The sequence below is a fragment of the Perognathus longimembris genome, chromosome 22 (assembly GCF_023159225.1).
Source record: "Perognathus longimembris pacificus isolate PPM17 chromosome 22, ASM2315922v1, whole genome shotgun sequence".
NCBI lineage: Eukaryota > Metazoa > Chordata > Mammalia > Rodentia > Heteromyidae > Perognathus > Perognathus longimembris.
In genome coordinates, this window is record NC_063182.1 from 33932610 (window position 1) to 33948835 (window position 16226).

The window sequence follows — 16226 nt, forward strand, 5'->3', positions numbered from 1 at the left end:
AAGTATTCTAACATGCACATGGGGTATGCAGCGTATTTTTATCAGACCAAAAGAAACCTCCAAATATCTCAAAATACTGGAACATAAGAATGCCACAAAAATGCAACTATAACTAAAAACAACAACAGTAACAATCACACATGCACAAAACCCCTTTTTAGGAAAGGAAACAGGTAATAAGTTTATAGTGAATCTTACTAGACTGAGCAGTAATTACACACACAAGTATTAATTCTGTATTTTACAAATGAGGAAATTAAGCTACACACGTGTGAAGGAACTTCACAAATAGGAACAGATAAAGAAACATAGACAGATTGTTACCACAGATCTATTCCATGTTCAAAGTTTTCTCTTTTCCATATTGTCTAGAACATTCTTTGCATCTGCTAACTTAACAGCTATGTACTGGGTACTAGCTCTGTTACGAATCAAAATATCTCTGTACCTCCAAAACAAACTGTAACTTTAGGGACATTTTTCATTGCAGAATCTCAGAAGAGTTCATGAAAAAAGAAAAGGGATTTAATTCATAGCTCTTGATCACCTGCAATGACTAGGTAAAGAGGATAACATACAAGAATGGAAAAGCAGTTATGAAATTTGTTAAAAACTGGAATGCCAAGTAAAGAATCTGTAATACACGACAGTACTAGTTAATTAACAAAAATCAACAAATGACCCATGCTGGGCAGAGGGAATTCACTGGAGCCTAGACAACACAGTGGCAGTAAAGGTTTCAAAGAGAAACTAGGTGGCAAAAATGAGATTACAAAAGGATAAGGGAAGAAAAACAATACAGTACAATCTTTGTCACGAGGTAGAATTAGAAAAAAAAACATAGAATATTATGAACAAATTCATAGGAGATACATTTATCATTCTCAAAATTTTAACTTTGAAAATTAGCTAGGGATGTTTTAAATATAAAAATTTTAAATTTATCTGTCTGTGAAGCTAAAAATTAAATCCAAAGCCTTGGATATGCTAGGCCAATGGCTTACCAAAGCAACATTTTAAAAAAATTATAGTTTTAGTAGTTTCCCCTAAAGATGAGTTTAGTAGCTGAAAAATAAATACCAATCTGTAATCCAGTGCATATGTTCAGCATGACACCATAGGATTATAGTCATTAGTTTATGTCAAAGATAATAAAAAAAAAATAAGGGATTTTAATTTTCTTTGAAGTACAAAGCATTTCTCAAATTTAAATGAACAAATAAAAAAAGAAAAAGGAAACCAGCTCAGTCTTCTGTAACTCAAAATACCTGGTTAAAATTGTATTTTGGAAAAATATATAAACTGATAAGAAAAAATAAAAGCTGAACAAAACAAGGAAAGGCGAGGTTAATTTATTATTGCAATAAGATAATTATACATATTTATAACATCTCTCTTTTAAAGGATATTCAAAATTAAGACAATTTAAAATGTTTTAAACAAATGCATATCCTTTTCTTACCATATATGTAAACATAGACATCTCTAATATTTCAAAAGTTAGAGCACTAAGAAGGCTGGCCTTTCAGAAGAAATACATTTGACATGATATAAACATTGGCAAATATTCTCAGTTTAATAATTTCCTGTTATGTTTATTTATAATGTTGATTTACATTTAATTGCCTAAAAATTTTCACTTTATACCTCTTCTGACCCTACCTTTCCTACCTGTGTGAGTATATTTGTGTGTGTGTGTGTGTGTGTGTGTGTGTGTAATTACATGAACAATGACCCGATATACACATTCATTTTACTCTGGTTCTTAACTCTGCCATGCTGAGGAAAGTTTCATCATAATTAGTGTAAATGAACAGAAATAGTCTGTATAAGGTAATTTTTTCTTCTAAGAAAAACCTTTAATGATTCAATAGCCTTTTATTTTTGAAGAGTTCAGAAAATGCCTCATTACATACCATAATCTGTGATTTTACAGGACACCAAATACAGCTCTTTCAGGTTTTGTCCTTCCTTTGCTATGACCTCCACACACCTGAAACACACACAAAAAAAGTGGTGAGTTCTACTAATGCATTTTAAGTTAAATTAACAAGGGTCTGGCCATAAATATAAGAGGAAGAGGTCAGGAGATGATGAATGCCACAGCTCTCTTCTTTCAACAAACCTCTTTCAAGGTGTTTCAGGAAAAGTATTACATTCCCTGCTTTAAACTTAAGTGCTCTAATTCCTAAGTGGCTTTAATCAAATACATGTATGACCAGGGCACCTTTAAAAACGACAGATGGAGAAGAGATATTCCTATAAGATTACTGATATATTTGGTTACAAAGACAAGTAAACATATGCTAGGTGAAAGATGACATATATAACAAAATAATTGTAATTAAGCTATAGAATATTGTTTAATGGTTATTATAAATGGGTAATGGTATTCTTTTAGGGCAACTACTAATGTAGTTTGATAATAGAAATGTGTAGCTTTTATAAAATGCTATTCACCATTAAACAAAAATGTCTTTAAAACCTCTAACTTATAAAAATTATAAATCTGCACATATAGTAACTAGCTTTTTACTTAAATTTTTTTATTTAATATTTTAAATGAATTGCTGTGTGAGTTTAGGCCACTTTAATAATACAGACATAAATACATAATGCTTAAAATCATTTCTGATTTTTATTCAAGACAAAAGATGGGTTTGATTAGTGATTTTGTTCTAACAGCCCAAGCAGAATTGTAACAGAGAATTCCAATAATATTTATAATACTAATTAGCAACACTATCCATTATGTAGCTCGGTTCCCCACAGTATTATCAAAGCCTGCATAGCCAAACTGACACATAGGTACATGCTCCCTTCAGTGCAGTCTCTGTCTTAATCTTTATAAATAACAGTTAAGTAAAAGGGTAAAAGCAAACAAGAGTCATTAACCTTTTCTAGGAAGTAATGACCAAGTAATTTGATACCTGTATGTATAATACATCAAAAATTACTCTTTATCCATCTCTGTCTTTCAGATATTTTATTTACTGCTTGGCTTATGCATAGAAATCTTCATAAAATGTCAGGAAATCTTATATGATTTTACTTCACAAAATTCATTATTGAAGGTTAAATTAGTTATAGCAAAGATACATTTTTCTTTCCAAATATTTTTATAGAATTCTATTTGATAGAATGATAAACATTTCATGTTTTCTCAGAAAAACAAAAGAAACATTCTTCTTTGGCTATCCTTTTTTAAAAGACATTAGTGATAAAAATGTATAAGCTTTACAATAACTACAACAACAAAAATACTTAAAATAGTATGTAATGTAATTGTGATTGATACAGATTATTTAAAGGTACATTTTAAAACCTAATTCCATGTCATTTGACTTTGTTATATAACATTTAAAAAATTCTTTTTAAAAAAGGCTAAAGGCAGAAGTGAAATGTTATAGACAATAACCATTTTTTATATATGACTTTTAAAACTAATTTAAAATGCTAAGAGTCAAAATAAAGGTCTATATGATAGCCCCTAAACTTAAATAATTTAAAAAATGGTTTAGAATAGTGTAAAAAACTGACCACTTCCTGTACTATTCTTATTATTTACCAACTCCAATATTTGTGGTGATCATCAAAAAATTAGTAATTGCATTTTATTCTCATATTGAATTCAAATAGTTTAAATTTCCTGTTTTTATATTTGCTTGGGGGAAAATATTAAACAAATGAAATCATCTATTTGTTATTCTTTTTTTTAAAACTAGATATTCTATATGTACAAAGCACACATCAACATCAAAGATACACAGAGAAGGCTACAAATAGCATATAGCACAAATCAGTTTCACAGTTCAAGCTAAAGCAAATGTGGTTTCACAGGCAAAAAGAACTGCTACTAATATAAAATAAAACAATCAGCAGATGAAGATTGAACCCAAATTTAATGAAAGTTCATGGCCATCAGGTTTCTTACATGATGGAGAAAAGTTCAGGAAGTGTAGATGTTTAAGAACAGATATTACAAAAATTATGGCTCACAGTGTAATAGTAAAAGCGATAGCATATAACTGAGAAGTATTAAGTACTTTTTACACTAACAAAGGCAGGAGAAATATCAGATAAAAGTACTTTTATTTTCTATAGGATCATTTAAGAGTTTTTTGCTGTTTTTGAAAGTCCATCACAGCCTGGGTGTTAAAGTTATTCCTGGAATAAAACAATTCATGATGGAATAAAGAAGCCTGCTTTGGGGAATTTGCAGCAAAATTTTAATTTTCTATTATTCATGAATGTGATATTTGAAGAGAGAAATTCCAAGATCTGTAAACTGAAACTTTTAACATATTAAAACACAAAAATGTGAAGTGTGATAGGTAAAATAGCTTTTGTTTTGTTTAAAGAACTGAAAATGGAAGTGGTTTGTGTTACCCTGTTATTGCCAACTGACGGAAATGGGATGCCTCTGATACGACCAGCTACAGGTAGAATCCGTGTCACTCATCTAGGTCGTTTCTCAGGCAGCACGGGGGATAGCAGGTCATGATGAGAGGCTACAGGAGGTAACGGTTCTTTTCTACTGAAATTTTTAGTCTACTCCAGAATGTACTGTAGTACACTAGCAGAACATAAAAGTCTATGAACCACATTTACTCTTCTTACAGCGTCTTGGCTATAGTCATGAACATTAGAGTATCAATATAACAACAACTATCAATTTGTTGCATAGTGTGTGTATGCAGAAAGCAAATGTGGTGAAACAGTAATTTGTATGACAGATATGCACATCGAGATCTAATACATATTTTTAAAGATACTCATAAGATAAATAGTTGCCATCTTTAAGAAGAGTGACAGGCCCAAAGGTGTTACGTAAAATCTTTGATTTATCTTACCATTCACACTTACATATAACACAGAGAATATTCATTAATCCCAATGAGAAATTATATTTTATCCCTTTAGATAAGTCATGAACCTCTAAATCCAGAATCTAGAATTCAAACTTTTCTCTTTCTTCTGCACTTCCTGTCCCCATTCACTAGAATAACATAAGCCAACATGCTGTACACTCAGTATATTTAAGGTCTTTCCTGTATGTTAGGCTAAGAAATTATAACAATTGGAAAAATAACTATGGCCTTAAGGAAAACAATCATGTATAGATTACTAAGGAGAAATTCATATTTTGGGAAAACGATGTAAGAAAAAATGCCAAAGAATAGCAGTGTTAAAGTAGCTTAGGAAAATCAAGTACAATTTTACACCATATTTCTAAGTTCTTAATAAAATAAGGAGACATGTCTTTAACAAGAGCAAAAAATGAATAAAAAATACATTCTAGTCTTACCTATAAGGAACCACAAAAACAGCTACCACTTTTGAAGTCTTTATCATCATTTTCTCTAAAATGAAGGCCCATATATAATTTTTATCCCAATCAAATGTTCTACAGTCATTTGCATACTCTATTATGAAATAAATGCCTTCCCCCTGGATTATTTTCTTGTTGTTATGCTCTAGCAGGAGTCTGAAGAGAATTTTTAAAAATGTTACTATTGTAAATTCTTGAGTAACAGCTGTTAAATATATATAGAAAGAGATACACATATTTCTGTATATATCTATATATATATATATATATACACACACACACACTTTTGGATTTCAGAAAAAGGTGCCAGAAAATATGCTCTGAAGTAAAGCGTCCAGAATTATTTTTTATAATAACATAATTTTATGCACGCTTGCTTCTGGTAATGTTTAAAACATACCTAAGACATGTGTTGAGGTTGAAAAGCAATGGGAAGGTTACTTTTGTGAACTATATAAGATTGTTTTTTCAAAGTAAAAAAAAGGCATTACTTAAGTTTCAGTGGAGGGAAATGTCTGTCTCCTTAGCAGTAGACTCTAATCACCTGATTTATGTGAAGGGTAAAGGTTAATGAATTAAGCTGTGTAAGCTTCAAAACTATCAAAGGAATTCAAAAGACACTTGAATTACGGACAACAATAGCCCATTCTACATACATACCAAATTTTTATGGTTTTTTGTCTCCTACTCAAATGCTAGAACATGGCATTAGTGACAATTGAAAAGAACTAATGAGGAAATATGACTACATTGCTTGCAAGAGGAGTGTCCTAGGAGACCTTGTTACTGTTTGGGATGTGCTTCAAACCAAAAAGAAGCTAATTGGAGCTGCCACACACTGGTTTGCAAATCTCACACTAAAGGACAGGCTCAATCACCTCAGAGGTGTGAAAGAAATGTCCCCATTAGGGATGCATTAGTATGTGACTTGGTGACTTTCTAAATAAACTTTAGGATACTCTTTCCCAAGTCAACTTCATATATATATATAAATATATATATATACACATATATGTATATATATGTGTATATATATATGTCGTTAAAACAAAGGAAAAAATGCATCAAGACAAAAGCAACCCCACAGATTTCAGAAGTAGGCTGTAAAGTAATTGGTAAGTAAGTATAGCAAAGATCTATGTCTGTTTAAGCTGAATAAACATATAGATGAAACCAAAAATTCTTAAATGCAAACCCATTATACAAGTGATCTATGTGGGGATTTTAGAAATAGACCTTCAATTTCCTCTTTTCTTAAAACTAAACAATCCAACAATTAAGCCCACACTTTAGAGATTTTAAATATAGGCTTCAGAAACTGCAGAGTGTGCACACGCACACACACACACACACACACACACACACACGGGGTTTTACAAGATCTCAAAAGAGTGACAGGGAGCAAAGCTAGCCCCACTGTGTGCTGCAGAAGCTCCTCTTGATTAATTCATCTGTGCGTCATTAAAATAATAACAGAGGTTACCTAAACATAATGTGGCATCTGAGGAAGTATAATGGTGTCTTATTGATTTCTCTAAGTGTTAAATTCGGTTTTATTAAAAATAATACAAGTTCAGCACAGGAAATTCATGAGTATGCTTCACAGGTACACTCTATTTTCAGAAAGTGTATTCCTACATTTAAAAAGAAAGAGTGAATGTATAGGAACATATTTTAAATGAGTCAATTCAAGTCTATTATTAGTATTTCCCCTTATATCAGACTATCATTTCATTCATAAGCTTCATATCATTAAGCACTTTTCCCAGGAACAGGTTAAACTTTCAAAAGAGCATACAATAGTTATTTTTGTCTTTAAGTTGAATAACTGAACATATCTGACAGATGTAAGATTATTTCAGGAAAGAGACAGATGGCACCAAGGTGGTATGTTGAGAAAACTTTGTGTTTTACAGGACACTTTCTTGTAAATGCTCTTCTATATAATCTCAGTAAAAACATAATACCAAATATCTTTTTTTCATGTAAAATTCTGAGGATATTCTCATAGAAGATACACATTTTAACAAATGGATTTGCAATTAAAATACTGAAGCATTTGCTTGAAATACGTTCTTAATATACCACTAGAGCAAAGACTTGAAGCGACAGGGAAAATGTCACCAGCTTCCCCAGTTAACAACAATTACCTTGGGACCCTTATTAAGTCCTCATTTACCAAATGGTACTTTCGAGAAAGCCAGTATCTAATTAGTGAATCTGAGATCTATTTAGGCATTGACCACTTAAACAGTGGCAAGCTGATTTCCATCTTGTCACAGAGAAAAGTAAGGAAAGGCTACAAAATGATAACAGAAATTCGTTTTGAGTTTTTTAAGTGAGACATACCATAAGAAATGGCTTATAAACTGAAATATTATTGAAATTTAAGTTCTATGGGTTTACACATCTTCAAGGAGATGAAGTAGATCTGGTCATTTGCTGATTCTTTCTGGACTACTTCTCCCTAAGCGACTCTAACATTATTAGACAGGTCTTCTACTGGAAAGCAAGAGAACTCAATATGGAAAAGGTAATATTTTCTAATATATTTATAAATGGTCTCATGAACCATTTGCCCTGGAAATACTTTCTGTATCATTCATGTAGGAGGACACTGTGTAGATTAGTGGGCTTGCTTTTGTTTTTGTTCGTAGTGTCTGGGGCTGGGGGTTGCTTTGATTTTTTTGTTGTTGTTGTTTTTCCCCAGAGCTGAGGAGCAAACTCAGGGCTCTTCACTTGCCAGGCAAGTGCTCTTCCACTGAGCTAAATCTGCAGCCCCATTATTTAATTCAATTTATATTTTGTTAGGATGTTTTTCAGATGGAGTAAAGCCCACCCATGAAAACATACATTTGCTTCAATTTCTAAGAAACAAGGTAAAGGTTTCCCTCAAGAGTAGGGATGGAGATTGAAGTAACAAAGTTTAATAAGTTTCACTTGACTCTAATGTTTCAGATATATCTATTCCAAAATCTTATTTTCAGTTTCGTCACGGTTTCATCTTTTACAAAAGCTACATTAAAAATTACACAATAAGTTGAGATAGCCTCTTGGAAGCTTCTCCTAGAATATGTAAGAGAAGGGGAAAATATGCTTTTATTGATGTAATTCAATAATATTTTACTGAATAAAAACATGTCACAGGTGTGTCTCTCTGTCTCTGAGTGTCTCCTTGTATGTGTGTGTCTCTTGTTCTCTGTCTCTCCGTGCCTCTCAGTCTCTGTGTCTGTCTCCCTAGGAGAGCACTCATACGCTGCTAAAATGACCCCCTGCCCTTCTGTTTGTCTGCTTTTTGTCTGTTTGTCTCCTTGCCTGCTTATTTACTTACTCAATAAAGCTCTGCCAAGTTTTTTACCATTAAAAAATGTTATAAACACTAGGTGATGATCATTATTATAAAAATTATAGATACAATGTTTTTATCTTTGATGGATCAAATCCTATTTTTACTTTTCGTTTAATATTTGTAACTCAGTAGAAAAATGAAATCACTACCTTTAAAAAATTACTAAAAATCAACAATGTAGTGTTATTTTAGGATAATAGAAACATTAGAAAGGAAGGAAATAAATTAAAGGCAAGACTTGTTTATTTATAATTAGTCATACTTTCACTGGGAAGAAATATACCTAATTGGGCCTGCAAATATTAAGAAACTTTCTTGTTTTAAGTATTTTTATAGTCAGTAACTCTAGGGGGGTGGGTCCAGACACTGCAGTGATAACACAGTTATGGCTGGTACTATTGTTTGGATGTTCTTCCATATTTAAATACAGAGCACAGACAAAAAGATATGTGACAAAAATTTACTATGTGAAACCAGTTAAGGAACATGCACCCCCCCCCATACACAAACACAATTTAAAATAATGGGGCACTCTATTTGAGATTATTCTTTTAAAAAAGAAAGAAAAAAAGAAAAGATCAAGCTCCAAACTACCCCTCCCACCAATAATAAATAAAAGCATTAATAGTAATGCTTAGCAATACTTCAAAATGATACTTGTTGAACTTGCAGATAGCTAAAATACAGGCTAGATGCATGGCTCAAATTGCAGAGAGCCAGGCATGCAAATAACCAAATAGCTAAAATTAATATTGTGAAATTTAGGTGCAGTATAAGATACATAATTGATGACAATCTCTCTGTCCTTCTCCACCCTTTACTCTAAATGCTGTCTCAATTCTTTTTTTTTTTTACAATCACATACATATCCCATTTTAAGCTCACTTTTACATTTAAATAGCTGACTAAATTATTTCAGATGAAAGCACTCAGTAAATGAGATTCAGGCATCATTCATGAAAGAGTTAAGACAGCCACAACTCTGCTTTGTAGTGACTAATTGCCTCTTTAACCCCTGCACTCTGGGAGCTGGCCTGTGCTTCAATACCAGTTTTGTGATACAGCCAAGGACTGATGTTCAACATAGACCTCCCATGACCTATGTAGTCAAGGAGTCAACTCAGACAAGATGCTGACAAAAGGTTTCCTTCTCATTTGGGAAGGCAGAGAAGCTCTAAGCCAAATTCTCAGAAGACTATAGAACATTGGAGGTAAGGGCCATTTATCAAAGTGAAAGGGATGGTTTCTTACTTCAGCTAACAAACATCGTAAACATCCCAAAGTTACTTCCGCTAGCAAACATCATAAACATCCCAAAGTACGACATAAAATTTTGTCTGAGAAGGGGATTCTGCGATAAGAAAAAAGAGAGAAAGATTTAGTTGTTTTAAATTAAAATGCAATGAAGAGAGCACTACTTTGACTCCCTTGAAAGCTTAATATTAAATAGCTATAATTAAATACAAAGGAAAAGGAAATCAGTATCTCTCCGCTAAATGTTTTCCTTGTTTTAAGTACTCATAATAAAGAAGTCTGTATTTTGTTATTAATTTTTAAGACTAAGTTACCTTCTGGCCAAATGAGAAAATAACTAATGAAAGAATTTTTACATGTGAATTTTAGTGGAGATTATATAAATCGAATCTTATAGTTAGGAAAACAGAATAGCCAAGGCTTCTTACACCTTTTTAAAAAGGAAGCAGTAAAGAAGGAGCTCTGGGAGAGGGGAAAGGTATAGGCAAGAGGACCAAAGTAACTTTCATATGCATTCAGAAAGAGGAAAAAGATCACACAAGCTGGAGGAAGACAGAGACACCACGTAAATTTGACCTTATTGATGCTTAGCTAGATTGAACTCTGAACCCGTTGAGGCTTAATGATCATCACTGCTGAATACATAAAACCTGCTTCCAAGGCTCTGGGATTGCCACGCTCAACTCCCATTTCCCCCATATCATTACATATTAATGCTCATGTCAGAGGTGAATCATCTTTGTTCTAACATTTATAGGAAAGAGAGGCAGCGGGTCAAGTTTAGTTGTTTTGGCATATTACCTTTACACAGTAAAAAAAACAAAACAAAACACATCATTTAAAACAGAGAGATAGCAGTCTATCTCAGTCTATCTCAGACAGCAGAAAGCTGTCTATGTGTTTCTAAAAGCGACAATACGGCACTCAATCAGCAATTCTTTCATAACTACACTGGTTCCATTTTTTTAATCCCCAACGAAGTAAGATAGTTTCAGTTAATTTTTATTCATCTGGAAAGAGAAACACAGTCCTCCACATTCTTGCCTAACATGCATGTGCAAAAGGATGAAATTTAGAAATTCTAGAGAAAGATTTTTTGAATCTTACTTAGCTTTTCTGGCTCTTAGGCTAGATCAATGGTTCCTGACATTTAAAAGTCAACTTGCCTGTATGATTTACTAAAGGTTTCTTTCAAAATTTTTAATTTATACGGCAACGTTAAGACTTGATTATAAACTATTTTTGTCAAAGTCATACATATTACATATGTATGCATGAACATTTAAAAACATGATTCTAAATAAATACATTTTCCTTTTAGTAATACTGAAACTAAATCAGCAAATAGATAATTGAAGTAAATACACAAGACAAAAGAATTTAGTAGCCTTGCACTTGAAATACTGTAATTACTAAATCCAGGTTGCTCTGCCTGGACTAGTCATCAGTCTATTCCCTGTGAACGGAAAGCATTCCTTTGTTCATAGGGAAAGTGGCAGAAGACTAATGAAGCCAGTGCGTAGGACTGATAGAAACCATAGGGGGGAAGTATTACCCATTTTCTCCTTGCAGAAAGTTGCAAATGCAAGACAGCAAGTAAACACGGAGAGGGAAAAGGCATTTCACTATTTGTTTCAGACAGTGGGTACCTCCACAGGAAACATCATGTCTGACAGTCAGCAGGAACAAGTAACACACCCGGCCCCAGTATTCAGCTTTATGTTAGTTTACACCATAAATCAAGAGGGATGGTTCTAAATGCTCTACCGTTAATTATTATAGTGACTGTCTGTATGCAGAATGAAACAATCATTTAGAAGAACAGAAGAATAGTATTAACATTTCTGCTCTACATAGAAAACATTTCTCTCTAGTACCTAATAAAAGAATGCATTTTGACATTCTAAGCAAGCCTGAGGATTGGAGGGAAAGATTCATTATTTTCTAAAGTACTGTTGGAATGAGAGAGAAAAACCCAAGAGTTTAAGAGGGGTGTGGAGTAAAAGTGCTTGGAGTCACTGGGTCATTTTTGTGCTTCTATGAGATCCAAAGGTATTGGCAATTTTGCTCTGGTAATGACAAAGAGTTTTACACAAAAATGGGCAATATATATTTTTGGTGATCTTTTGTTGAAAGGTAAACATAGGTCATCATACTTAGGCCATTTAACAGCTTTGGAGATTTGGGGAAAGTGATAGCAATGTAATGTCATGCCATTCTCTTTAAAAAGGTAAAAGAAGGGCTGGGGATATGGCCTAGTGGCAAGAGTGCCTGCCTCATATATATGAGGCCCTGGGTTCGATTCCCCAGCACCACATATACAGAAAATGGCCAGAAGTGGCACTGTGGCTCAAGTGGCAGAGTGCTGGCCTTGAGCAAAAAGAAGCCAGGGACAGTGCTCAGGCCTAGAGTCCAAGCCCAGGACTGGCCAAAAAAAAAAACAAAACAAACAAAAAAGGTAAAAGAAGTTATAAGAGGTTACAGTACTCATGTGAAATGAACAAATCTTAAATGCAATCTTGAATTGCTATCATGGCCTAAACTATTCTTAGCAATTTTTTTTGGGGGGGGAGGGGAGTCAAAAATATTGCCTCATTTGTAAAAGCAACTACCTCCTAGGTATTTTGCTCTTTCATTTTATATATTATCTTAATAAAAATAGAATCATATATTATATATTCTTCAGTATAAGTATTGCTTTTTTAATTAAATGTTAGGTTCTAAAGCTTAAATGTGCAATTTCACATCAAAAGCAACTATTTTTTCTTGATGGTATTTTGGTTAGAAGAGGTATCCTAGTTTATGAATATCCTGTAGTTTAGTCATTCTTTTCTTGAAAGACACACAGATTTTTGCAGTTGTGGGGCAATTACAGATAAAATTGGTATGAACATTCTTGGACGTTTTTTGTGTGTGTGAGGACATGCTTTCATTCCTTGTGTATAAAAACCCAGGTGTAGAATTGGTGAAATACAGACTATCTGCATAGTAGGTATATAATTAGCTTTACAAGAGACACCCCTATCTTTTTCCAAAAGTTGCTATACCATATTACATTTCCACTAACACATATGATGTCTTTGCTCTACCTTAGAAACCATATTTTATTTTTGGCCAATCTAGTGAGTAATAATGACTAGTTCAACATTTAAAAAGTCAAATATCTTTCAGGATAGTAATTTTACTATTTTTCTCTTAAGAAAATACACAATAACAAAAGATAAATACAAATTAGTCAATATTTAAAAACTAATTCATACATTTCAAAAATTGTTTCCACAACACTGAGATTCTATCTCACCCCAGTGAGAATGTCCATTATCAGGAAACCTTAGACTAACAAATGCTGGAGGGGATGTGGCCAAAAGGGAACTCCAATGCATTGTTGGTGGGAATGTAATCTTGTTCAACCACTCTGGAAAGCAGTATGGCGATTACTCAGAAGGCTAAACAGAGAGCTCCCCTACGACCCAGCAGTCCCATTTTTTTGAGCATCTACTCAAAAGATTACAAGCAAGACCACACTAAAGCTACCAGCACAACTATGTTCATCACAGCACAATTTGTCATTCTAAAATATGGAACCAACCCAGATACCCCTCAGTAGACAAGTGGATCAAGAAAATGTGGTACATATACACAATGGAATTCTATGCCTCTATCAGAAAGAATGGCATTGCCCCATTCGTAAGGAAATGGAAAGACCTGGAAAAAAAATTATACTGAGTGAAGTGAGCCAGACCCGAAGAAACATGGACTTTATGGTCTCCCTCATAGAGAATAATTAGTACATTGCTAGGAAAGACTTATGAACACATAAGATAATGCTAAGCAAAATTAATTTCATGTTATGGAAATAAGTGGTATATCATTGTTGTAGTTAATTTCAACATGCCTTGTGAAACTGTACTGTTCTTCTCTCATATTCCCTTACTGTGTTTTTACTACTGCTATCTTAATACCCCAGATGCTGTATATACATGTATGAGAACTAGGGAAGGGAAAGGGAATACCAGAATCAAAAGACAAAGGACAAAAAATACTAACCATTGCAAAAGCAATGCTCACAAAACCAATTGGTATTAACCAACTGTACAACTCATGGGGGGGCAGGGAACTGCGGAGGGGGAGACGGGAAAAATGAAGGAGGAGGTAACGAGTTGGATAAGAAATGTACTTCCCTTACATATGAAGCTCTAATCCCTTTGTACATGACTTTGACAATAAGAAGAAAAAAATTGTTTCCAAAATTCATAAGATATGAGTATACCTACATGTTATAAATTATTCATTTTACTAACAATGCTTGGTACAGATCCCTCAGAACAGATTTTTGGACTCTTATAACAACATTCCACATGCTAATTCCTTTGAGGTTTTCTATTTCCTTTATCACCTTTATTCAAGCAATACCACAATAACAGGATCATTTCCAGAAAGAGATCTTCAATTTTATATGCCATCAAAAAAATATCTATAGCTATATCTATCTATCTATCTATCTATCTATCTATCTATCTATCTATATGTAGAGAGCCTTCACATTTTCTCTTATGAGTTCATTGTAAAGTTTGGAACTGATATGAAAATCAACTCAAATATAATCACCTGTTATCATTAGGCTTTTCACTTAAAACCACAGACATAATCACACTAATGCCACCAGCACAACAATGTTCATCACAGCACAATTTGTTATAGCTAGAATCTGGAACCAACCCAGATGCCCCTCAGTAGATGAATGGATCAGGAAAATGTGGTACATATACACAATGAAATTTTATGCCTCTATCAGAAAGAATGTACCTACACTATCACTGTATCTTATCTGAGTATATTGGAAACCGGGTATACTGGTATTAGAACTAGGAAAATGGAAGGGAATACCAAAATCGAGAGACACAGGGTAAAAAAAGACAAACAACTACAAAAGCAATACTTGCAAAACTGTTTGGTGTAAATGAACTGAACAACTCATGGGGGGGGGGAAGGATAAGGGGGAGGGGGGAGCGGGGGGAATGAGGGACAAGGTAACAAACAGTACTAGAAATGTATCCAATGCCTAATATATGAAACTGTAACCTCTATGTAATTCAATTTGATAATAAAATATATATTTTTTAAAAAGGCTTCTAAGTCGTGTGTGTGAGTTTGATGTGTATATGTGATAGTATATATAGATAATATATATCCAAATATGAAGAACATTACATAATGCCATCACACAGGGATATATTACTTACTACGTCACCAAGAACATTTTTTAATGTGTTGCATTAGCCAGAAAACCTAGAAACCATGGACCTCTTGGTAGTTTTCTTTAATCATTTGAGGGGGGATAAAAGGTAAAGAAAGAGAAAATAATTTCTTTTCTTTTACTGCTTCTAATTTCAAGTGAATGGTCCAATTTCAAAAAAGATGCAGTCTACTGGTTTTCACAGACATATACATAAAAGCCTACAATGAATATGCAAAAATATTTTAAATTTTCCAGTGAGTAAAAAAGAGGTTTATTGCTGCTGGATAAATTCAGTGCTTTTTCTACTCACAAGAAAAAACAGAACAAAATAATTTAAAAATTAAATTGATAGTCTATCATTTGGTTTTCCATTGTAAATAATCTGTGTTCCATAAACAACCAAACACTGGTTAAAATCACTGTATATATGGACTTTATGAAAAAAGTAGGCATAAATCTTTTGAAGAATTCAGTTAATGCTTGAGACATACAAAATTTCAAATAAACCAAAGTAAGTCAAGTGTCTTTTTTTAATTTGAGGATTTCTTCTAATCCTTAGGTACTTTTTTGATAAATATAAAATTCTCAATATATTAACACGTTACTATAAATATCACATAATCAAACTCTTTAATGAAAAAGATAGTCATTATTTCATTAATACACAGAAATTAAATAGTATTTGAAACTAATTTCATACTTTTGCAATAGTTGAGCAAACAAGCTCAGGGCAGTGCACAGGCGCTGAGTTCAATTCCTAGGATGTCCCTACCCACAAAAAACAAAACAAAACAAAACATCACTCATATTACAATAGGTATTTATGCTTCTACCTTTCATTCAAAGACTGGAAGCAATGTCTACAACCACAAGAGAATAAATGCATGCCCTGCAAAGATTAATAGACTTCAAAAAAAAATCTCCCATCTAAATAGTCGAACTATTTCCTAACATTAAGAGACAATGAGAATTATTTGAAAGAAGACAAATTTTACAGGGTTATGAGACTATGTGTCCATGAATACAACGTGGGCATACTTGTTACTGAACCT

The 16226-nt window shown here is 33.1% G+C and overlaps 1 protein-coding gene across 1 annotated transcript in view; it reads right to left on the reverse strand.

Annotated features, from left to right (window-relative positions):
• Fbxl17 (F-box and leucine rich repeat protein 17) overlaps window positions 1-16226 on the reverse strand; it is a 408585-nt gene that overhangs the window by 151351 nt on the left and 241008 nt on the right. Inside the window, exon 7 of the mRNA XM_048331058.1 lies at window positions 1917-1993. Coding sequence (XP_048187015.1) covers window positions 1917-1993 — 77 coding nt within the window. The remainder of the gene's footprint in view (window positions 1-1916; window positions 1994-16226) is intronic.